Genomic DNA, 24,254 nt, shown 5'->3' with positions numbered 1-24,254 from the left:
TGCAGGAAAGGGTTAAATGTCAAAGGGATTAGGCTTATAGTATTGTAGGAAATGTTTTTAGGGTATGATGTAATAATGAGTCACTGCAACTCAAATTAACACTTAATTAAAGAATGGTGGCTGATTGTTCCAAGGTTAAACTAAAAGAGCTGAAGTAAAACATTTTTGACACAGATTCAATGTGAGCAAACATGAATAGAATCTGTCTTTTTTTTTCTTTAATAAAGTATAAAAAGTATGTTTTAGTAGTGATTTTAACTTTTTTGGTTCATTTTTCTACTGAGCAATGAACACAGAAAAAAAAAAACTTAAAAAAAGTAACAAATAAATATAAGTTACAAAAAAAAAAAAAGAATAATAAACAATAGAAAAAGATGGGGAAGGGGAAGGGGGAAGAAACAGTTCTGAATAGTTTGAATTTTAGTTGGAAGTTTCTTCTAATACTGCAATAAAATATATTTACCTGTATGTGTGACTCCATTTGAGAATGATAAGATGTTAATGCAGCCACGCAAGGGAACACACGACTATGCACTTCAGTACGATTGAGTCGGGCAGGAGCATTTTTTAAACTCTCTGGGAACCCTAAATTGCGATCATTCACCTAAAAGTAATCAAATGAGCATCAGGCTACAATACAAGTTTTTCCAGAGTTAAATTAAAAAAAATATATATATATATGTTTAAAGTAAATGTTATTTTTTTCTAAAAATGGTACTTACCATCATACATAATGCAACACAAAGAGTCGATACATTACAATTTCCTCCAACAACTAGGGCTTTATTTTGCAAAATTTTGGGAAATTCACTCAAAACCACTTCAAGAACACCCCAATCTTTCTCCTGAAATATTTAAAATCCTTGAAAAACAAAGCAAAGCACAATAAGTTGTTTATTATCCTGATTAACCATCGTTACTACAAATGTGACGATTGTCAACAGGCTCTGGGCCCAGCTAGGGTAATCCTCATTAATTTATTCGTCCCCACTGAAGATCAATGACCCTCTTAAAGCTACTATCTACCCCCTTGCTCATTATAGCCTCTTCCAGTAAACTGTTCTAAGTGCCCCGAATCTTACTAGAGTAATTTTTCCTGATTTCCTGGTTAGCCTGAGATTTGAATAGCTTAAAACGGAGTTTCCCAAACTGGGGGACTCCCGGGGTTCCGTGAGTCCATGCCAAGCGGGACTGCGATGTTATCCAGCTAAAACTTTAAATATAATCGAGATTGAAGGATGAGTAATGATATTTTAATTCAAAAAGAAAGAACATTTACAAGGAATAAAAAAGTTCTTGCGTAAGCATATGCAGGACGCAGCATGCTTACCCCCTAGTTACTCTCAGATGTAGTTGCACCGTGCGGTTTGTTTTCATTTTTTACTACGCATGTAGGAATGAACTAAAGTTTTGGGACTGCATTTAATTAGTGCAGCGTCAAGATATGGAGAGTCCCCTCACATCAAAAATAGGTATTATTAATATCATTTCCCCCGCACCGGAAAGTCAAGAAAACCAATAAAAATATCAAATATTTTGACACTAGCAAATGAAAAGGGAAATGCATACTCATTTTGAAATGAATGTTTCTAGTTTCGATTCCATTTATAATGGGATTTCATGAGAGATATTCTAGAAAGGGGTTTTACTTTTAGATTGATTTGTGTAGCCATGGTGAACACGTCATCTTTATGAGGAGGAAATATCTAAATTTATGACTGATCCATCCATGGATCTTTTGGACGACATTGAAACAACTATAAATTATTTTTATTTTAGTTCTTCATACTGTAGATACTTTCTAAAATTATACTCAGAAAAAGAAGGGATAGTTGTTGTTTGCTCGAAGCAGAATAAAAGACTTAACACTACCTATGAGCATAAAATGCGCAATGCACATTGCTCAGTGCTTTGAAATTTTTCATGAGGCTTTAAAATATGAATTGTTACAATATTCTTCAAGTATTTCACAAAATTTAAGTGCAAATATTTTTCCTGTTTTGTGCAAAATCTATTGTCTAATTTTAACAATCTTAGTTACAGTAAAAAACAATATATATTGTATTTTTTTATTGTTCATTAAATTTTTTTGTTATGATAGAAATTATGACATATGTATTTTATCATATATTAAAAAATGGTTTCGTTTCTACACGAAGTGTACATTTTATTCATTGCTATGTAACGCGTACTTTCTGAAACTGCAAATTAGGCTTAGCGGGAGAAATTGTCCCGGCCTGTACGCACAGTCCGCATGTAACAACTGCCATCCTGAGGGAGCGATGACTTCGGCGAGCTGCCGTCCCAAACAGGTTAAAGAGGGCCATTGATCTTCATTGGGGACTAATTAGCAGACTAGGACCAGCCTAGCGGGGCAAAGAACCGCTGGGCTGGTCATCACATTTGTATTTGAACATCCAAATAAAAAAATACAGGTGCACCTCTACCATCAGAAAGAGATGTAATGTAAAACTTTATTTTTATCTTACCAAGAAGCGCATAATCAAAGACAGCACTGTTCTAGTATTAGGGCTCGACTGATGGCACTTTTTGGCCGATGGGCCGATGCCGATTGTTCAAAGATGGCGGATGGCAAAAAAAGAAAAAAAAAATCAAATGGAAAAAAATTGCTAAGATTGTCAGGGATTTGAAGTATCCTTCTCCCTCCCTTTCTTATTCCTTGACACCATTTTCCTGATATTGAAAAAGGGAAGTTTTTGTTTTATTCGGAGGTTTTTAAGAAACTCTCTTATATTCAAGTGTTAACTTTTTCTTGTAACAAAATTTAGGAAAACTTAATTGTTTTCTTTCTCCTCGAGTTAATCTCTATAGTAGAAAAATTAATTCCATGATTTTCCTCTGCCATCCCCTCAGAGAAAAAAAACAAGGAATTGAACTGATATGCTATCAAGAAAAACTTGTTTGGTATTTAAGTAATTTTATTCTGGTAGTTATACGAGAGACTTACATTTCTAAGAGATTTTCTTTTTGCTTGCAAATACAGATTAAAAATGTACTAGTATCCTTTTTGGGAAATTACGTTTGTTTTTCCAAAATATTGAGGTAAATTTGGGGCCCTAGGCGAACCGCCCCCTCCGCCCCACCCAAGCTATGCCACTGGTCTTACGTATCCCCCCCCATCTCTATCTCCTCAGCTATTTTGGTCAATATAAGTATAATGCAATCAAAAGATCAGGATTTGAAACTGAAGCAGACTATAAAGAGAAAGTATAGTAAGTTCGTACGCAAAATGTACTACTACACATACAACTTCATTTTGGGCATGTTATTATTAGAACTCATGAAATCAAAGAACAAATACACATTAATTTGAGGAAATCTATGATCTAAGCGAGGTTGGCATATATAGCTACGTTGGTGGGAGGGTTGCCATTGTTTGTGATTGATGAATTTCTGAATGTTAGCTTGTAACTAATGCAGTGCATCAGATTACTTTCAATACCTTCTTCGTTGCTTTGACTTTGTATGTGAGATGCTAATGCTGAAAATCAAATCCCCTCATATGTGTATGAAAACTACACCAGCAACCTGAAAAAGGCTATAATAATGAAAATATTCACATGTGACCACAAAATTGAGCAAATTATAGTTAGGTTTACTCCCCCCCCCCCTCAGTTTGAGAACCCCTGCCTTAGAGTGAGCAGAAAAACCCTTTTAAGACTTGCACTCCAGTTTGCTTTGACGTGCAGTGGCGGATTTAAAATATCGCAAATGTTGCAATTGCGCGAGAGGTCCCATGACCATAGGAGCCCTGTAGGAGTTACAAAAATGCTTATGATAATAACAGGGTTGCCACGGAAGTTCAAGAATGAAATTCCCTGACATTTCCAGGGTTTCCAGGTGGTTTTGAGAAAAATTCCAGGTTATCGATCTCCACCTTCATTTTGCAACATTAATATATAAATCTCAAATTTTGATAAAACTTACCTCATTTTCAAACATTACAAACAATGGTTACCAAATTTAATTTACTCAAGCAGAAATAATCAAAAATATGTACTAAGGGTGGTTCAATTTTTTTTTTTTTTTTACTCTCAGCTCGAGTCCAAGACACCCCTTATTTTTTTTAGACTTACTAATAGTATTGTGCTGTAAAAGTTTTAGCTTCTTACTCAAATTTTAAGAGGGTGCTCAATGACCCCTTAATTTAACATTAGCTCTAGCATAGAAAAAGTCACAAATTTAGAAACATTTAATTTCCCCAGCTGTTTTTTTTTAATGTAAGTAATTATTTTATTGCAATGAATATGCATATAACTCGTGTAGATTATAGTATGTAACGTTGTTTTTTCAGTTCAATGTATTTTTTAACCCCCTCCTCATACTTATGAAGTTTGAGGGAGGGGGTCGAGCACCCTCTTTCAGTTGGAATAGGAAGTTAAAATTCTTCCAGTATTTTACTATCCACAAGTCTAAAAACATTGAGTGGTGTCCTGTTTTCTAGGAAAATCCTTTTTTTTAAAGTGTATTTTTGAACTACCCTAATGTACTAACACAAGTGAAGCAAATCACTGTAATAAACAATTAATGTAAATGTAGCATATCTAATTTTCAATAGCGAGGAGCCACTGCCTTACATCAAGTGAAAGAACTGCAAAATTAACAATTGTAACATCTGTATCATAAAAATAAAATTAATTGCTAAAATAATCTGAACTAAAAACTTATGAAATCTAAACTTTCTCAATTATTGCCTTCTACCCCTCCAATCCATTGAACTCAAAGCGCTTTTAGACTTTGGTCTGTAAAAAAAAATCATGCATCTTTTAGCTTCACATATTTCCCCTGTTTGTTGCTCATAAAACAGGGGTGCTCCCTCCCAAGTTCAATGGCACAACCCTCCCCCCTATATTTCTGAACGCCTTAGCGCTTTTTTTATTTTTAACCCTCTTTTTTTATTTATTTTTTTTACCTATTTATTTATTTTTAATTATTATTGTTTTGAAAGAAAAGTATGCTCGCTCCCCAATAAAATACACACACACAGATGAAAATAATAAAGTAAAATAATATGAGTAAATAATTTGAATAAAAATAAAGTAAAATAAATAATTAAAAAATCCCCCCCCCCAAAATTTTGATGGCGCAACTTGCACCATAAACACTCCCGTGGGCACCCTGTCATAAAGTTAAATTTTGAGCATTGATCACAAACTTTTCTGACGTGCAGATTTTTTTAAAATCGGGTTACTTTTATTTTGAAAGAAGGAAGCGCATTGGAAGTCTTTAAAGATCACTACCAAAATACTAAAAGATTAGCGATACTTCTGTAAAAAAGAAACTTTCTAAGTTTAAAATTGTCTAATGAACTAAATTTACAGAACAAAATTGTTTAGAATAATACGATTTCATTAATTAATTTAAAGAAATAATATAAAATATTGTTAGGCATAAATGCCTGTTAATAACAACAGTAAATAATCTTATCTCATCACCTCACAACACCAATAGTAAAATAATGTTTTTCCTTACTTATAATGTATTACCAATCATTCTGCATGTCTGGGGTAAAAGATTCTTATAAGCACTCATTCACATTGGTCGAATCGACCGAATGTTTGTTTCACTTTCGTTCACCTTTGGCGGGAACTCCGTTGTAGATGATGTCATAGATGCTTCTAGAAGGAATCTGATGGCACGTGTGCTTAAGGATAGCAGTGATGTGTCCGTTCACGTGACTCGGATATGCTAATGACCCGGGGGGATATTTAAACTGCTTGCGGCTTATGTTCACTCTCTTCGATCATCCCCGTCGTTGTAGGCGGTCGCTCGATCGGCATTCGAACTTGCTTGTTCATGCCGCTCGCCCTTTATTAGAAATGATGAGCTGGAATTAGCTGATTTCCCAATGGGTTTACTTCATCGAAGTTTTTAGTCAATAGTCATGCAGTTTGCATTGCAGTATTAGTTATCTCATGCAAAAGTAGCATGTGGAGAGATTATGTTCTTAGTATTTATTCTTATCATTTACAGCGTGTTTTAACTATTTACATTATTGTTTAAATAAACTATAAGCAAGTTAGAAATAGTTTGTTCAGTCTTATTTCCGAACTCACTCTGCTAGTATCAAAGAAACATTGGGGAGATATTATTAGATTAGAAATTCTCCCCAACACGGGTTACGGGCCCAGTCCCTTTCCTGTGCAGACCTAGTGAAAATATTTTTGGATAAGACTAGGAAATGATAAAGAGTGTACATGCATCTGTAAAAAGGCGGGGTTGTACTGCTGCCAAAAGAACATGTACCGTTGGATGGTGTACATTTCGATATTTTTCAGAAATTTTGAAAATTTTTTTTGGAAGCTGCAAATTCGATGACCCATCTGAAGATGAAGTTATTGGAATGTTTGAGATGGGGGGGCGACCAAGATAGAAGCGACTTAAAAGATTTTACCAAAATTCGAGAATACTAAAGTTTGAAAAAAAAATGGCAAATTTCGCGATTTAAATTGAAAAGCTCAATAACAAGAATTACCTCGAATGAACTATAAATATGAAGTTCCTTCTCATGGAACGGAATGTATGGGATATCACAAATGGAGAAGAGAAAGAACCAGTCATTAATGAGAAGAGGAATGTAACAGAAAAGGATGTGAAAGAATTTGTGAGGAAACGAACTGCAGTCTCTCTAATCTTCTTGAATATTGAACAAAATCTAAGAAAAATAGTTGAAACTATAGAAGATCCATGCGAATCTTGGAAGAAGCTAAAATTACATTTTTTTCCGGAGAATAGATGTATATGTATGCAACTCTTCATTGAGCTGAATCAGTGCAAGAAAGAGAATGGAGAAAAGCTGAATTTATTCGCGGCGCGTCTGCAGAGAATTTGCGACAAAATCAAAGTTGCTTATCCAAATTTCCCAGAGGATTGTATTTCTTTTAAATTACTGCAAAGTTTACCAGAAACTTATGATCATCTGATTCAACAGATTTTGATGAGGAAAAATGAAGATTTCACATTTGAGAAAATCCTGGTTGATCTAATTATTGAAGAAAACCGTCAAGAAATGAAAGAAGAGAAGACAAATGAGATGCAGGTTTTCCAAGTTAAATCTAAAATTCGATATTACAAGTGTCATGAAGATGGACATATAAGAAACAGATGCCCTTATGTCAAAAATGAAGACCATCAAAGATTGACTTCAAAAGAAATAAAAGAGGAAACCAGAACCAATCCCAGAAAGAATGGAGGGAAGAAGGTACGAGCCCAAGGAATAGAAATCGCCGATGGAGTTCTAGAAGGAAGTTCCAGGAGCGTCGCCGATCACCTTCAAATAACAGATGTGAGTATCCTTTGTATTTCTTGTCAGAGGCAAATCTTAGTCAGACCCAAGATAAAGGGAATACATTTATTTTTCACACTGCCGCATCAAATCACTGTTGCTCAAATAAGAACTGGTTTAGGACATTTGAACCCCTAAATGATGTAAACATGGCTGTTGCCGTGAAAAAACAAACTTTCCCGATAAAGGGAAAAGGGGAAATCAGAGTTAAGTTTGGTAAAAGAACTGTAATTCTCAAAGATGTAATGTATTCTCCCCGTTTGAGACGAAATATTTTGTCTGGCACCAAGTTTGACCAGGGTGGTGCAAAATTTAAAGGTGGGAGAGGTTTCGTGGAGGTATCAAACAAAATGGGATTAATTTTTAAAGCTGAACTCAATAATGGAGTTTATAATGTTAATTGTAAAAAGTTTAAATATCTTCTATAGAATGCTGTCAAAGTGACATTGAAACTTGGCATAAACGCTGTCGACACGTAAACACTGAAAGTATTCGTAAAACTAGTAATCTTTCAGCTGTTCGTGGCCTACCTAAGTTTAAACACGTTAAATTAAACTGTGATGTTTGTAAATTAGGAAAATTTAAGCGTGTTAGTTTTAAGTCAATTGATAGAACAAGAAGTACCCAGCCATTGCAATTATTGCATATGGATGTTTGGGGAAAATGTGAAGTAGAGGGTAGAAACGGAGAAAATTATTTTCTTTCTATTATTGATGACTATTCTAAAAGGTGTTCATTGTATCTTATTAAGTCAAAAAGTCAGGTTCCGGGAATTGTAAAACAACATATTCTGAGAGCCGAAAGATTTATCGGCAAAAAGGTTGTCAGTATCAGATCTGATAACGGGACGGAATTTGTAAATCAGGAACTAGACGGGTTTTGTCAGAATATGGGTATACATCATGAACTCACAAATGTGTACACACCAGAGCAAAATGGATTAATTGAAAATTTTAACCGTACAGTAACAAATAGTGCACGCATTTTGTTAAAAGAAAGTGGTTTGCCGAATAATTTTTGGCCTGACGCGATGTTGTATTTTGTATACACATGGAATAGGATTTGTCATTCAAGTCAAGAAAAGACTCCTTTTGAACTTTACGAGGGAAGAAAACCGTCTGTAAGACATTTAAAAGCATTCGGAACGACTTGTTTTGCTGGAATTCCACGACAATTAAGAAAGAAACTAGACCTAAAAGCCGAAAAAGGCGTTTTAATTGGATACGTGTTCAATCGTAAAGGATTTCACGTTTATCTTCCAGACAAAGATAAAGTCTACAACAATCAACGTATCTTTCAAAGAGAATTCCTTTTTCAAGGACGAATTTACTTCCGAGCAGGAATCGCGCGGAAAAGAAAATACCCTTTTCTGGCCTCTTTCGCCTCAGGCAGAAGATAAGAATTCTTCGGAAGAAAGCGAAGATTCGAATCGCTTCACAGAATTAAATGTTGAAAGTAGCTCTGGAGGGGGGGCGGAAAGTTCAGACAGTGAGGGGGATGATTCTAGTTGCAAACCAATGCGGGAAGCTAGGTGGATTCGGAAATTTGTCCCTAGACCTGATGGTTCAAGAAACGACGTATATTATTTTGAAAAGGGGAATAATAAAAGATTAAGATCGTTGAATGATGTTCAAAAATATTGTCTTCGTGAAAACATAGCGTATGATCCGGAATTATTTAATTTTAAAGGCAATGATGATTTTCAGTGTGAAGTTTCAAATCAATCTAAAATTTTAACTCATGTTTCTTGACTAGACATAGAAATTCAAGTCCCTAGAACATATAAACAGTCATTAAAATCTAATGAAAGGGGGGAATGGCAAAAATCAATGGAAATCGAAATAGGCACTATGCGTAAAAGAAATGTTTGAAATTTAGTCAAATTACCGGAAAATGTTAATCCTATCGGATGTAGATGGGTTTATAATTTAAAGAAAGGGGAAAATGGTGAAGTTTATAAAAGTAGGCTAGTCGCTCAGGGGACTAATCAAGTGAGGGGACTAGATTTTGATCTAACCTTCTGCCCAGTAGTCTGCTTTAGTACATTCGCTTTTTCTTTTCTTTGCTGGTATCAAGAGAAAATTGGTTACATATCCAATGTGACATTAAAAGTGCGTACCTATATGCTCCTATTGATGAAATAATATATATGAAGCAACCCCCAGGTTTTATTGAAAAGGGAAAAGAAAATTATGTGTGCAAATTGAATAAAGCTATATACGGCCTGCACCAAAGCGGTCGTCTGTGGTTTTATGAAATTGAAAATATATTGCTTAAAATTAGTTTTCATAAATTTTTATCATGTAATTGTGTTTATTATACTGATAATGTGATTTTACTCTCATATGTGGATGACATTGTGTTATTCAGTAAGAAGGACAGGGATATTAAAGATGCTTTGAATTTACTTCAAAAACATGTTGAAATTAAAATTTTAAGTAAAACTAAAAAGCTACTAGGTGTAGAATTTGAAAATGAAGGAAATGGCTCAAATTTACATCAAACTGAATACATTCGTGTAGTTTATGAAAGATTTAGTAAATTTAAAATTCCTATTTCTTCTTTACCTATTAGCAAAGGATGTGTTTATTCAAAGTTAAATTGTCCTGCTATTCAAGCTGAGATTGACGAAATGTCAAAATATCCATACAAGAGTTTATTAGGGTGTTTATCATTTATTTCTAGTAGAACACGTCCTGATATATCATATGCTGTTAACATTTTCAGCCAATTTCAAAGTAACCCAGTAATTGTACACTGAGATGGATTGTTGAAATTACTAGGATATGTTTACCATACTAAAGATTTAAAATTAAACTTAAAATGTGAAAATGTTCAACTTATACCTTTTTTGGATGCTGATTTTGCCAAATAAAGATGATAGAACCTCATTAGGCGGACAACTTGTTTTACTTGATAAAGCTCCAATTGAATGGCGCACGTTCAAAGAATGAAGCGTTAGCCTTTCAACAATGGAAGCAGAATTGATTGCCATGACCGAATGTGCAAAAGAGCTCATGTGGTTTGATCGTATAATTGACGAATGCATCAAAATGAAAATTGTTGAAAGTTGTAAAATTAAATCTATTTTGTTTGTGGATAGTCAGTCTACGCTAGATTTTTTCAAATCGCCTATCGAAAATCATCGTAGTAAACACATTGATATCAAATTGTTTTTCATTCGGGATTTAGTTCATGAAAGTATTTTTAACGTGAGATATGTCAAAAGCAAAGATAACATGTCGGACATATTCATGAAACCTCTCACCCGATTAGAAATTCAAAGATTTATAGAAGATTTTTTTGTACAAATATAATATAATTTAGAAACATTTTTAGAAATTTTTGAAATTGAATGGTGTACTTTAAATTTTTCTTTGCATCATGTTTTGTGAAATGTTTTTTGCAAGTTCTAACAATTTAATTGTCCACCTGAATGTTTCGGTGGCTTTTTCTCCCTATCAACCGGGTTGTGAACAGCTTTTTGTTACGTCTCGTTAAAAGTGAAAATGTAATTGCCAAAGTCTTCCCGGGAGTTAGGATAGAGGGAGTTTATTGTCGCATGAAGGTCTATTGCGGGTGTATTTGTTTTTCATTTTGTGAGACCCTATTTTTGAATATTGGAAACACCACTAGTTCCCGTTAGAATTTGTAATTTTCCTTCATTGAATAAATAATGGTGCAAAATGTTATTAAAAAAAAAATGAAATAGTAAAAATGAGATTTTAATCAGTTTAAAATTATCAGACAGTCTTTAAGTATAGAAGGGGAGCATTTTTTTGGTAAAGATTTTTAGTGATCGTTTTGTAAATGGAATGATTTAGTGAGAAATGGATAGTTAGAAAAGAGCTTATTTACATTTCGTCATAAATATTTCTCAATATATGCTTATACAATACTATTTTCAAGACTATGATATTTTATATGCTGATTCGAACAGTTACTGTGGGTTTTTATTTTACATTTTAGATTAATCTACTGTCGTCACTGTTATAAATAAAACCGGAAAAATGATTGAAAAAATTATAAAGGACTTGGATCAAGAAATTCTCCCCAACAAATATGAAAAGATTATTGCAGCTCATTAAAAACTCTCCCAGACAAAACAATGTGCTGTGCATCATAACAACTTCAGAACTGCTGACGTAAACAAGCAGCGTTTAAACAGAGCCCGCTGAAACGAGGAAAAAAAGAAGTACCTTCTGCGCGCATGTCCGCCGCCGACTGCTAGATTGCTATGGCGTTCGCGCCAATGGCAGAGAGTTGATAAAAAGAGCTGCAGGGGGAAGAAGAAAGAGGGGAATGACAAAACGACGAATGGGAAGGGAATGGCGGCGAAAAAAACAAAGCTGAAAGTTTTTTTTTTTCACGTCATAGACCGCTGGCCGTGCTAAGAACGATTGGAAATATGCAATTTTTCATTTTCCCTGACATTTCTCTGATTTTCGGCCATTTTAATTTTTCCTGACAATTCCAGGTTTTCCCGGTGCGTGGCAACCCTGAATTATGTTTGACAAGTTCTGTGATAAAGAAAGAGGGCTCCGAAACGTATTTCGAGGGGCCCCAAACTTTGCCGAAGCAATCCAGAAAAGATTGCATTACTGTGATTCATATTACAAATATCGAAAAATTAAAAATTACCGTCGGTTCAATGCAGTGGCGGCTCTTGCCTTGAAAAAGTGAGGGGGCCAGATCATGGGTGCACTCGCATCAACGACGCAATCGAACGTTCTTTCTTTTTCATTGCGAGTGCCATGTCTCAAGAAGTAATGTTACGTTCTGGATGAAATTTGGAATAAATGTAAACCTATACTTAAGCAGGCATTGGTTCAATTTTGGCGCCAATTGCTCCAGGGGGGCTGAATTGTAATAGACTGTCGTCTGTGTATTTCACATGATTTTAATTGTTGGAAAATGACTGGAAAATCAAAGATTTAAAATGTTTAACTGCTGCCATCTTGTGTTTGTTAACAAATAAAATATTTGTAATTAATTTAAGCAAAGCTTTTAAGGAAACTTTCAATGTTCTCTCTTTGCTTTGCTTTTTTGATAAGTCAGAAATTAGGATGGTCATCAAGCTTTTGCATGTGTAATTTTGTTTATGTTATTGCTTCCTTGTCAAGCATGGGGAAGGATCACAATTCATAAGAGAGATATAGAAGAAAGTTTCGTGACAGCCATAACATACTAGTTTGTTTCTTCATTCTCCTAAAATTACAGTCCTCCCAGTAAAACAGTTACTGGATCCAGTTCAGCCTTGTCAAAATAAAGCATTTCCCTGCATGTCAAACATTACCAAAAAATATTATCAAACTATCAAGCTATGGTGCGAGTTTCATTGCTGGTGATGTCAGAGCGTTACAGGATCAGTGAATTTGCTATTACATACATGAGGATTTAATTACGACTATAAATATTCAGGTATAGATAGATTAATTTTTATTAGCTATGCGTACTATTGAAAATTGCTTAAAGCAGACCACAGGTTGAGAATTGCAGCTTTATAGAATCAGAATACTTCTATTCTGGGAGAGGTTTCCAGAAGTTCTGGTATAGGAATGATTTTGATGCAAAAACAAATTTGCTACATATCAGGTTACCTCTAAATAAATATAGAAAAAAAAATATATATAAATAATGAAACAAGCATACCTCTTTCAAGGAAGTAATTATTACTTGAAAAGCATCTTGGAAGCCTAAGTAGGATACATTCTGAGAAACAAGAGGTGGTGGAGAACTAAGAACTGGACTAGTAGGCGCTGACTCATTTATTTCTTTATAACTTAAAAGTTAAAACAAGATAAATTCAGTAAAGTATACTTAAAAATCAGTTAGAAAAAAAAATAAACAGAAATATTTGCTTAAAATCATCTTCTACCACAATGAAATTAACAAAAATTTTGAAAGAAAAAAAAATTTCATTCCATAAATTCTAAAACTCTTACATGCTTTGGGTTATTGGTCTGTTAAGAATAAAAATAGCAGAAAATGTATCAAATTAATCTATGTAATAATAAATCAGCAAAGAAACATTATAATAAATATATTGTAGTAAGTTACCGCCCTAAGCCAGGGCTAAGGCAGAAATACGTAAAATACATCGCCAGCTCAGTCACTCCAATTCAGGAATGATTGAGCTGGCGGTGCATTTTATGCATCATAACAAATAGTCATAAAAGTCAAGGGGTCTAAGGACCCTTAACCCATTAACGATCGGATAATTTTCAAGAAAACGGTCATAAAAGTGTCTATTTTTTATTTAAGAAAATGATATAAAAATAAGTGTACGAACAACATGTGCATTCAATTCTTCATTTTCAATATTTTTCAGATTGAAATTTTAAAAAAATTTAAAATATTTATGAGAAGTCAACAAGCAAGCCCAAGCAAGCAGTGAAAATTTAAGAAATACGTCTTTTAAACATTAAAGAATTTTATTAATTTTTTGTGCAATATAAGTAAAGATAAGTAAATTTTTCTTGTGTGGTAAATTTTAAAGCTTGAGATAGAGAGGTCAACGTCACAATCTGGTAAGTTAGTACCAAATTTCTTTTCTTCATCTCTGCAATTACATTTAAAATAGACTGGTGCTGCCATCTAGTGTATAAAGAAAGAAATAAAATGTATTCCGGGCAAAATAAATGAATTGGTTTTAATAGTTTCATTATGTTAATAATTGCACACCCCAGCAAGGCAATATCACGGGAGTGAGAAATGGAGGTCGAAACCCCAGCACGGCATTTTCACGGGAGCGAGCGGGAAGGGGTTAACCTCCAAAATGTACGATTTTCAGGAAAAATATATGTTGTGCCTTATTTAATTCTAAACAATTTGATACCTTATTTATTACCATATGCAAAAAACTTTTCAAGTTATCAAAAAAAAAAGTATACTTTCCCCATAGAGATTTATGTTAACAGCAGCTGTTTAAGCCTCTTTTTCTCAGGTTGCGTTTTCTTAGGTTTCTCGTTTTGCGTGTATAATATTTCAGAAAGTTTTTTATATATTTCCGTAAAACTTTTTGTGCATGTTTGTCTGGTTTATATTTATGATCTAAACCTAAATTTATTTATTTTTTTAAAATTATTTAATTGTTCTTTTGAAATTTTATAAGTTAATATCAAAATTTTCCGACATTTTGGGTGAAAATATTTTTTTTTTCAATATTAACATTTATTTTTAGTTAAAATTTAGGTTCAGATCATAAAAATAAATTAGACAAACATGCATGAAAAGTTTTACGGAAATATATAAGAAACTTTCTAAAATATCATGCACGCAAAACAAAAAACCGGCACTTGAGAAAAAGAGGCTTAAACAGCTGCTGTAAACATAAATCTCTATGGGGAAAGTTTACGAATTTTTCACGACAACTTCAAAAGCTTTTTGCGTATGGTAATAAATAAGGCATCAAAATGTTTAGAATTAAATTATGCATACCTTATAATTTTTCCAGAAAATTTAAAATTTTGAAGGTTAAGGGTCCTTAGGCCCTTTAAGAAAAAGCTGTGAGAGAACATTAACTTACTGCTTTTTTGTTGTATAGCATTTATGCTAAAATTTTGAGGAAAAAAATCAGTATTCAAATTTTGAAAACAAAATCCTAGAATTTTCCAGGTACTCTTGATATTACGTAAGTGCTGCTAAGTGTACCCATAACTTAACCCACAACTTTGGCCGAGCTTCCTCTTATGAATTTTGAAGGCCATAATCAAATTATCTTTGAGGAGAGATGACTAGTCTTTATTCAGCCAAAATTTACAAGCTATTTTGTGGTCTGTATAGGGTCTTTTATCGTATTACGTTTAATAGTTTGTACATTGTTACTAATTCACATAGTAAGTTAAGAGATATACAGAGTCATGTATGTTACGTTAGAATTTTTAACAGTTATGCTTTACTACATGTTGTCCAATGTTTGAGCCATATTTTCCATAAATGACACTATTTCTATTTTGTTAATGGAATATGTGTGCATTATGTGTAATTTAGACTGAATAAAATTTTGCAGTTACAATTCAAATTATAAAAAAAGGGGAGTTTGGTTCAATATCCGCAACTTTTTTTTAAACAAAAAGACTGCTTTTTAAATTACAGCTAGTTATTTATTTCAAATACATTTATTTAAAAGATTACAGCAAAAGAACAGCAAATACGCATTCAACTTTTGAATCATATATAAAAAAAGAATTATACCTTGAATCATAAGAAATATAGACACTGTACTCTAGTTTATCATTAATAATGAATCCAATTTGTTTCTTATTGTTTGCTCGAAATTGCAACAAAAACTGTAATACCTGAAAAAAGTGAAAAAAAAAAAAACTGTTATATTTCATAACACAAAACTCAGCAAATAAATCCTAGAAATAAATAAAAACTTACAAATGAACCTTTATACTACTAATAGTTGGGGCAAACCTAACCTGGTAGCAATGTGAAGGCTATGCAGATCTTACTCATAGCATTACGATGCTACCAGGTTAGGTTTTACCCAATTATAGTTAAATTTTCTAATGCAAATATATTGTTAAATCTAGAGATATTCTGATACCACTGATATTCTTGATTTACTATCGGTGGCTCTGCTATCAAGAGGTACAATATCATTTTAATACTGAACATAAAGGTAAAACACTGAAAAGGTAGTTTTTTTCTAAAATGTTCTAACATTTCAATGCCTTTTTTAATGTTCATTTCTCTGCATAACACAATTTTTAGAAATAAAGATACAATAAATTGCTGTATGGCTTCGATTCTACCAGTTTGTAATGAAAAATGTGTTTAGAATTCGATTGATGACAGAGCTTTCTCTAGATTTTCATTTTCCTTTCCTAGCTTCTGTATATCTACAGTCGAACCTCGTTAAACCGCCAACCTTAGTGACGGGCCAAAAGTTGGCGAAACTCAAGGGTGGCGGTTCAACGAGGTTTCCCCTATCCTTCATAAATGCGTGGTTTTAAGAAAATATAGTTAAAAATATGTATTTTCTTTCCCAATTGATCATTGAATCATAATAGAAAATGGGTACTAAGACAATAAATAAAACAAGCACAAATATTTAAAAGATAAACTTACCGGCATGAACCAGTTTAATGTTTAAAAAAATAACTATCTAAAGTGCTTTGTTTTTTTTTGTCGGGTACATAACTCATCCACATTTTTTTCAAGACGGAGTACATTGTTAATCGTTTCTCTGTCAGTTTTTTTGTTTTGTTCAAAGTAGAGTCTAAGTTTTTTGACGTAATCCTGTGCTTCTTTCCCGGTGATTTTTGGTTCTGATTCCTCTTCGTCATAATCTGATTCGCTGTGGTCTAATACTTTGGGAGCTTTAAAAAAATTAACTATTTCTTCATCTGTCAACACTTTAAATATTGGCTCGTCATGGTCAATGTCTAAAAATTCATCCGCGTTCATTTCAAGGCTATTCACCTCATTCGCTTCTTGAAATGTTTCATTAAAAGTTGTAATTGCAGGGTCTTGAAAAATCTGTTGGTCAACATTTGCATTGGCTCTTATCAATCCGGTATGTTTCCAACAGTTTTTGATTGTGTCCTCACTTACACAGTCCCAGGCTTTTTTTGCAAAGTAAATTGCATCTTTCAACGTAACATCTCATTTATATCCTCCACGGTTTTCTTTACCAAAAACCGTCTGTAATGGGCCTTAAATAATTTGATGATGCCAGCATCCATTGGTTGCAGAATTCCTGTGATGTTCGGTGGCAAAAATTCTATTCTCACATTACACAGTTGCACTCACGTTGGCATCGGTCGAGCCAACCATTGCTGTCCAAAAGTTTTCAACGTTCAGTTCTTTGCCAAAACTTTTTGCTTGTTCTTTTATAACTTCATCAGTCACAGAACCGTGATTTTCATTCACTTGGGTTATCCACATGAGTAGAACATTTTCCAAATTTTCATGCTTCCCAGTTTTTATCTTCTTGACTGTATGTAATGATTTCTCTAATCCTAACCACTTTTGTTTCTCCTGCAGAATATCTCCAACAATTCTTCGGCTAACTTTTTTTTCCAGAATATTGGAGAAATGATTGGCAATAGATTGCTGGCTAGGGGCTTGATTTTTTTCCTTAAACTCACAAATTATAATTTTTTCATGCACGCTTAAGATAGTTTTCGACATTTTTACACTGTGAAATGAGAGAATGGCACGTTATAGAACGCTGATACCTACAAAAGTAATGAGCGCATATCAAGTATGTTCTTGATTTGTGTTGTTCCCCACAGATAATTGTATTAATCTTTGTCAAAAAAAAATCTCTTCCTTATATATAAGTTAATTGGTCACTTTACACATATTCTTAAAACTTAATCAGTCAAAACAGTTAAGGTCCACAAATGAAATGAAAAGTTTTTAAGATCTTAGAATTCCAAAATTGTAGACCATGTGAACAGCTACTTTTTAAAGTACAATGCCTAGTAATATAAATAAAAAATAAATAAAAATTACAAAAATCAACAAAAATATATATAAATGTAAATGTACTAGTATGTCCAAATGATGTATACACAGAAATTTCCCAAGACATTTTTTCATGCTTTTTTCCCTTCCATCATATTATACAAACTGTACAGAATATTTAATACTAAATAATAATGAAATTATTAAGGAACAGTACTTTTCTATTATATATTATAGAAAAACTGGAAAAACAACAATATTTACTCAATTCAGTTCAGAGAAAAATAATAATATACCATACCAATATTCGCACTCGTACAGCATTTTCAAAATATAGCAGTTTATTGTACTGCTGCTGTAGATGATTAGTAAGAATTGAATATATTTTGACACAGTGACTGGATGGCCCCATGAAACATTTTTTCTGTGGAATAATAATAAATGATTTTGAGACATTAGTTAAGATAATTCAGATAAACACAAACAAAATAATTAAATATAAGTTTTGAATTGTATTCAGGGCCATTCTAAGCGATAGCAGAGCTCTGGGTGAATATTTTTTGACTTTGCCTCCACCCCACACCCTGAATGTTATCATTCTCTACTTTCAGTCATTCACAGTAACATATACACTGCAAGATCATTAAAATGTGCATGCACTTAAAATATGCTAATAATTTTCTTTACATAAAGAAAAAAATTGTTACATTTGAATAAAAAATGATTGACCATTCTGTGTTTGCATTTAGTTATTTGAATATAAAGAGAGTCCAAACCAAATGCACTGAATTTGAACAGTCGTTGTTTAAAAAAGTTTATTGCTACGAGGGCAATGTTTCAGCTACCAATTCTTAATTTTGCAGCTGAATTCTTGGAGTTTGATGGAATTTTTTTTCTCTTCCATCTGACAAATTTGCACTCTTTATAAGTGGACAAAGGGAAAAATGCCGTTGTTGCAAGAGAAGGCACAAATTGCTCTCTGGGGTGCAAAACAACAAAATATGTAATAACTGCAAATAATGCTTGGAACAGTTTTGGACAGTTTATAAAAGAAATCCACTTCAAGAGCAATAAAAAATGTCACAAAACTTTTCTCGAAACAAGAAGTGTCAAGAAAAGGTTACTAAGGGAGCTCAGGTCGTACAATTGATTTTGGCACTCCGTATATTAAAATTAATATACACAGAAAATGTTATGATTTTCCAGGTGCATTATTAACTATTAAAAATTAATTACTTTTATTTCAAGAAATCACAATATGTTCTTCAAGGTTCTCTAAATAGACATTGTGTTTTATCATTCAATATAATTTCTGAAAATTATAATATTCTTTTAACTTCTGCAGATTTATTAGGAAATGTTTGCAGTATTGATATCCAACGTCAACTTTCTCTCTTTTTTTAAAAACTATTAATGAAATTATATTACTGTCTGTAGTAAACCCTTTAGCATAATAAAAAAAAGTTTCAATTTTTAATTAAATGATGCATAGAAGTCTAACATGATGGAAAGTGAATTTACCATCTGCTATCTCAAAGAGTAAAATTAACTTTATTTAGGTAGCATCCATGATGAGACTTTTAAAACAAGATCTATACCAGGAGAATAAAAGATGCAGGAATGATGGATTGAAATTCTACTTTACATGTACTCAACAATATATATTGCTCAATCTATTAATTTGTGCGGGTGTGACATATTTAGGAACACATTTACACTTCATTCCAGGAATTAAACTTTAGCTTTCACTTTTCATACTGGGAACTCCAGTCTCTGCTCACATTGTTTGGCAATCCTCATATGCCGTTTGCAGTGGCTTGAGCACTAATATTAAATACAATTCTTTAATGGTAAGTTTGTCAGTTTTAATATAGCTGGAATTTGAAAATTCTATGAGTAAACTGCAAATATTACAAATAATGACCTCAAAATACATAATGCTGCAATTTCAAAATTATATACAAATAATTTTACATTACTCTGTTCTTTCAACTTCAATCTCCAACCCCCCTACCTCCTTTATAACTCTCTCTCTCTCTCTCTTAATTCAAGAGGTTTATTTTTAAAGAGAAGAAATCATAAATAATTAAATGCCTTCAACTTTCAAATTTATCTATCCCAACATTCAAATGAAAAAGAACAGCAAAATAACTAATATATAATGCATCAATTTAAAATAGAATATTTTTTAGTACCTTGAAAACTTTTGTCAGTCCTTCCACAGCAGCTAATACATCAGAAAAAACTTCAGAAGCATTGGCTTCACTGTTTTCAATAGAGGTCTCAAACATCATTTTCATGACCTATAATACAATTTGAATTAAAAATTCATTTGTTTACATGGTTCAGTTGTTTAAAGGTATTATAAGAAAATTGTTGATACGCTATTAAGCACAGAAGGAAAATCTGGGGTCATTCTTTACACAGATTTAAATCTCACGTTCAGAACACAAGAAAAAACGTCAAAAGGTTATAAGCATTTGAAAATATTTACTAGAAGCTGCTGCTACTTGCAGTGGGATGAATAATTAATCTTCATAATTCAATATAAAGGTATATTAAGTATTCAAACAAATTCAGCATAAATTACAGTCAAGTAATAAATCCGCATGATTGACTTAACTCGGAAAATATTACTGCTAACGACTTCTCAGAAAGTGGATCATTAAAGTACAGGGTGCGGCAAAAAAATGGAAACTTGTTTTTTATAGTATAATTTTATCAAACAAAGAAATTTTAACAAATTGAATAGTTAATAACAATAACATGGACCTTTCGTTATAATATGTTCAGCCTGTTTCAAAGTGGGCTCCTTCGGCGGCTATACGCAGGTTCAGACGTGACTTGAAATTTTCAGTGATGAGCGGCACGTCCTCTGGCGACAATCGACCCCATTCCAGACACAGCGATTGCTTCAGCGTCTCCAAACTTTGATGGGGCTCAGCACAGGTCCTGGTCTCCAAAATGGACCTCATACAATCCATTGGATTGAGGTCCGTCGAATACGGCGGCCATTCCACCGACAATATGAAATCCGGAAAATGGGTCTTGCACAAGTCCTGCGCCATTTTGCCTTGTGAACCAGCACAGAGTCCTGTTGAAACGTCCAATTTGCATCGACGAAGTGCCGCTGAGCCCAGAGAAGCACAACAGCATGGAGAATGTCCCGGCGGTAAACTTCCTCGAAGATGAACAGTTTCTCGTCCGTGAAGAGGATAGGCCCCCATAGTTGAGTTGGGGACATCTTTGCAACCGTACGTGTTTGTTGTCGTCAGTGAGACGCTGAACTTTCTGGAGTTTGTACGCCTTGAGATTGAGCTTCTTTTTCACCATTCGGATTGCTGATGCCGGTTTCATGAGCAATTTTTCTAATGGAGAGCCACGGATTTCTCTGCACTTGCTTCTTGATGATCTTGCAGTTGGTCGACATGTTGAAGGTCCGCTTTCTGCCACTTTCTGAAAGGCGGCCATTGCGGCCAAGCTCCTTGTATCGTTTGATTGCTTCAGACACGATGTCCTTTCCAACACTGAGCAAACGATTAATCTCGCATTGATGTTTTCCTTGCCAAAACAGTTCCAAAATTGCAACATGTTTGTTTGACATTCAACAAAGAAAAGCATGATCATTAATAGATAGAAACATGACAAATGACTGGCACAGAAAAAGAGAATTTAATAGTAAAAGAATCATGTGGCTGCACTTAAACAAGCTCGTGTAAAAACTCATACAAAAAGGTTGCCATTTTTTGCCTGTATTTTCTTTCAATAATTTTCATATTTTTTTTAGGTTTGCGAAAATTGAGCTGTCTGTCAGTGTTTTTGTCTAAATGTGCCCATATCCCTTTTCCCTTAAAAAACTTCACGATGATCAATTGAGTAATTAGAGGTGAAAACGTAACAAACACACAAATTCACTTCCATTTATAAAATTAGTAAAAATAGAAATGATAGCATTGATAAATTATTAAGTATAACAGTCAACAAATAAATCACATAAATAAAAAATAAATGAGTAAAAATAAATTAATTAAACTTGATTTTGAAATCTGCATTGAATGCAAAGGAAAAACACTTACCTTTTCAATGTTTTCAATAAGCTCAAAAAAGAGGCTGCTGGTAGAAGTTTCAGCCATCTCAGTCAGGAAAGCAGCAACAGCTTTACGAATGCTCACACTTGATATATTTTCAACATGGGACATAAATTGTAGAATGTTTTGATCAAGTAAATCAGCCTGTAAGTAATTTTTTTAAATGAGTAATACATAAATCTTAAAATGTTTCCAGAAAAAATTATAACAGTTAGTAATCAGTTTTACTGCTCTGAGTCTGAAACAATTCTGATTCCATAATTTTAGAGCAATATTAAGTCAAAAACCACATTAAAAAATGTACCTCAAAGAAATACATATTTTCATTTCTAAGCTCCTTAACTATTTTCAGAACTTCAAATTGAATTCCTTCTCGACTTTCATATCTGCATAATAAAAAACGCACATGAGAAAAAAAAAAGTATTGATAAAACATCCTGCAAAATACATAAAAAATCTTTCCCTGCATCAGTAATACTAAAAAAGTTTTGAGTTTCCCTAAAGTAAGTTATATAAGAATGAAAAAACATGTAAAAATTGTTGAAATTTTAACAAAAATTAAAATTTATTTGTAGCGTACAACAAAAAATGTCATGGTAACAGCCTTCCACAACTTTCAGTATACACATACACATGTAACAAGTGAAGTACTTTAATCAATCACAAGATCAATTTTGAAGTGAATGCAACATTGCATTATTGTAATAGTAATACTACATAAATCAATCATGAATAAAAAGAAATAAATACCTTTGTGCTAAAAAGTAAAAATGTTCACATTATTTTGGAGGTACAAAATTTGCAAAAAAAAAAAAAAAGAAAATGCATTACACATGTTTTGAGGTTATAAGGAAGTCTTTCTTTCAACACAAAAAGATGTGAGTTCATAAACATAAGGTTCATCAAAAGCCAAGACTTGAGCTCTGAGTTCTGGGCTTTGGATGTGTTTATATGGTCAGATAGCTTGGAATCTGCAAGCTCCAATGACTTATTTCAAAGGGGAGCCAAAGGAGTCCTGGTTTCTCCCAAAATAGGTTTAAAACTACTTGTTCCAAATGAGGATTTTAATAAGTTTGGAAATTTCTCTTACTATTTGACTTGGGGCACGTCCCAAAATAAATTTCTACATGCAATCATCTTTTTGCATAGAAAAAAGGGGCCTTTTGCAACCCAAAAACATATGTATGCATTGTCTTTCAAATTTTGCATGTTTTAAACTTTTTTGTAGAAAACATTTTAATACAAACAGTCTTAAAATTGCAAAGTAAATATTTTTCAAAGTGGCACTTCCAAATATTTGCAGCAAAATTAAGCACACATTGCAACAATAGTTTACTATATACAGTGAACTCTTCATTTATACACCGCCTCTTTTATGCACCTTTTAACAACTTTCTGCGTTCCAGCTCTATGGAAAAATCATGAATATTTCATTCCTTTATGCATTGCTCTGAAAATAAATACTCATGCATCAAAATATTTGTCACCATAAAAGAAAAAACTTTTTGCCTTTAATCTTTTTTAAATAAAAATTCAAATAAACAAATTTTGCCACACATGGAATGGAGCATGTTTTTTCAGAGTGTAAGGAAAACCTTGCACCCTCTCTCCTTTGTTGCTTCTAGGAAGATATTCTTACAGCATGAAGCCCTTTGAAAACCCACAGATTTTCAACATTAAATGCACACCATTACTTGTTCTCAGGGGAAGAGAAAAAGAGTCCATGTGTCTTCTCTTACTTCAATAAATAAAAAAAAGAGGCAGTTTGTTTAATGAAAACCTTAATGAGGCCTGGAGGACAGGTGTGTGCAGGTATCCCTAGAATATTTTCCACCCCTTAAGCTTTCTTTGCAATTGCAACAATTTGGCTCTTCAGTGAGCAAACACTTGTGTGTCATTTAAGATCTATCACTGAACCAAACAGCAAAATGGGCAAAATTCTTTTAAGAAATTAGAAGAAAACCTTTCAACAACTAAGAAAATGATTCCGAGACACTTCAAGAGCTTAAGAAACCTTAGATACTATTTGAGAATATTTACGTCTTAATTCAACTACTGAAATCCCCCCCCCTCCTTTTTGTGTGATTTTGAACACTTTTCTTTAAACTCATCAGCAAAAACAAAAGCATCTGTTAACGGATGATGGAAATAAATTGTAATTAAGTGCCTTACAATTTTAGTTTTTTTAATCATAGTAATTTCCGAAAATGCTTACAGTAATTACCAAATCATCATTAGCCAAAATCTGTGATTGGGTAATGCTCAAATGTCACCAACAATGAAATTCGCGGCATAGCATGTGAAATGGCATTATTTTACTGTTTTGAGCACTTAAATTCAGTAATTTTATTTATAGTTTGATCCTAAAATTTCGGCAACATTTGACAAGCAGAGAGGAGTTTTGTTTTGACTTTTGTTTTAACTAATAAGTCAATCTA

The 24,254-nt window shown here is 33.1% G+C and overlaps 1 protein-coding gene across 1 annotated transcript in view; it reads right to left on the bottom strand.

The window, feature by feature from the left end:
• Positions 1 to 24,254, bottom strand: part of LOC129221656 (tuberin-like) — a 165,904-nt gene that overhangs the window by 91,798 nt on the left and 49,852 nt on the right. Inside the window, exons 14-21 of the mRNA XM_054856184.1 lie at positions 22,121 to 22,202; positions 21,805 to 21,960; positions 19,924 to 20,031; positions 18,030 to 18,152; positions 15,503 to 15,606; positions 12,959 to 13,088; positions 723 to 845; positions 464 to 604 (exon numbers count right to left, since the gene is read on the bottom strand). Of these exons, the coding sequence (XP_054712159.1) occupies positions 464 to 604; positions 723 to 845; positions 12,959 to 13,088; positions 15,503 to 15,606; positions 18,030 to 18,152; positions 19,924 to 20,031; positions 21,805 to 21,960; positions 22,121 to 22,202 (967 nt within the window). The remainder of the gene's footprint in view (positions 1 to 463; positions 605 to 722; positions 846 to 12,958; positions 13,089 to 15,502; positions 15,607 to 18,029; positions 18,153 to 19,923; positions 20,032 to 21,804; positions 21,961 to 22,120; positions 22,203 to 24,254) is intronic.

Source organism: Uloborus diversus, chromosome 1 (genome assembly GCF_026930045.1).
Source record: "Uloborus diversus isolate 005 chromosome 1, Udiv.v.3.1, whole genome shotgun sequence".
NCBI classification, from domain to species: Eukaryota; Metazoa; Arthropoda; class Arachnida; order Araneae; family Uloboridae; genus Uloborus; species Uloborus diversus.
Note: the sequence above shows the minus strand (reverse complement) of the source record. Positions and strands in the feature narration are given on the sequence as shown.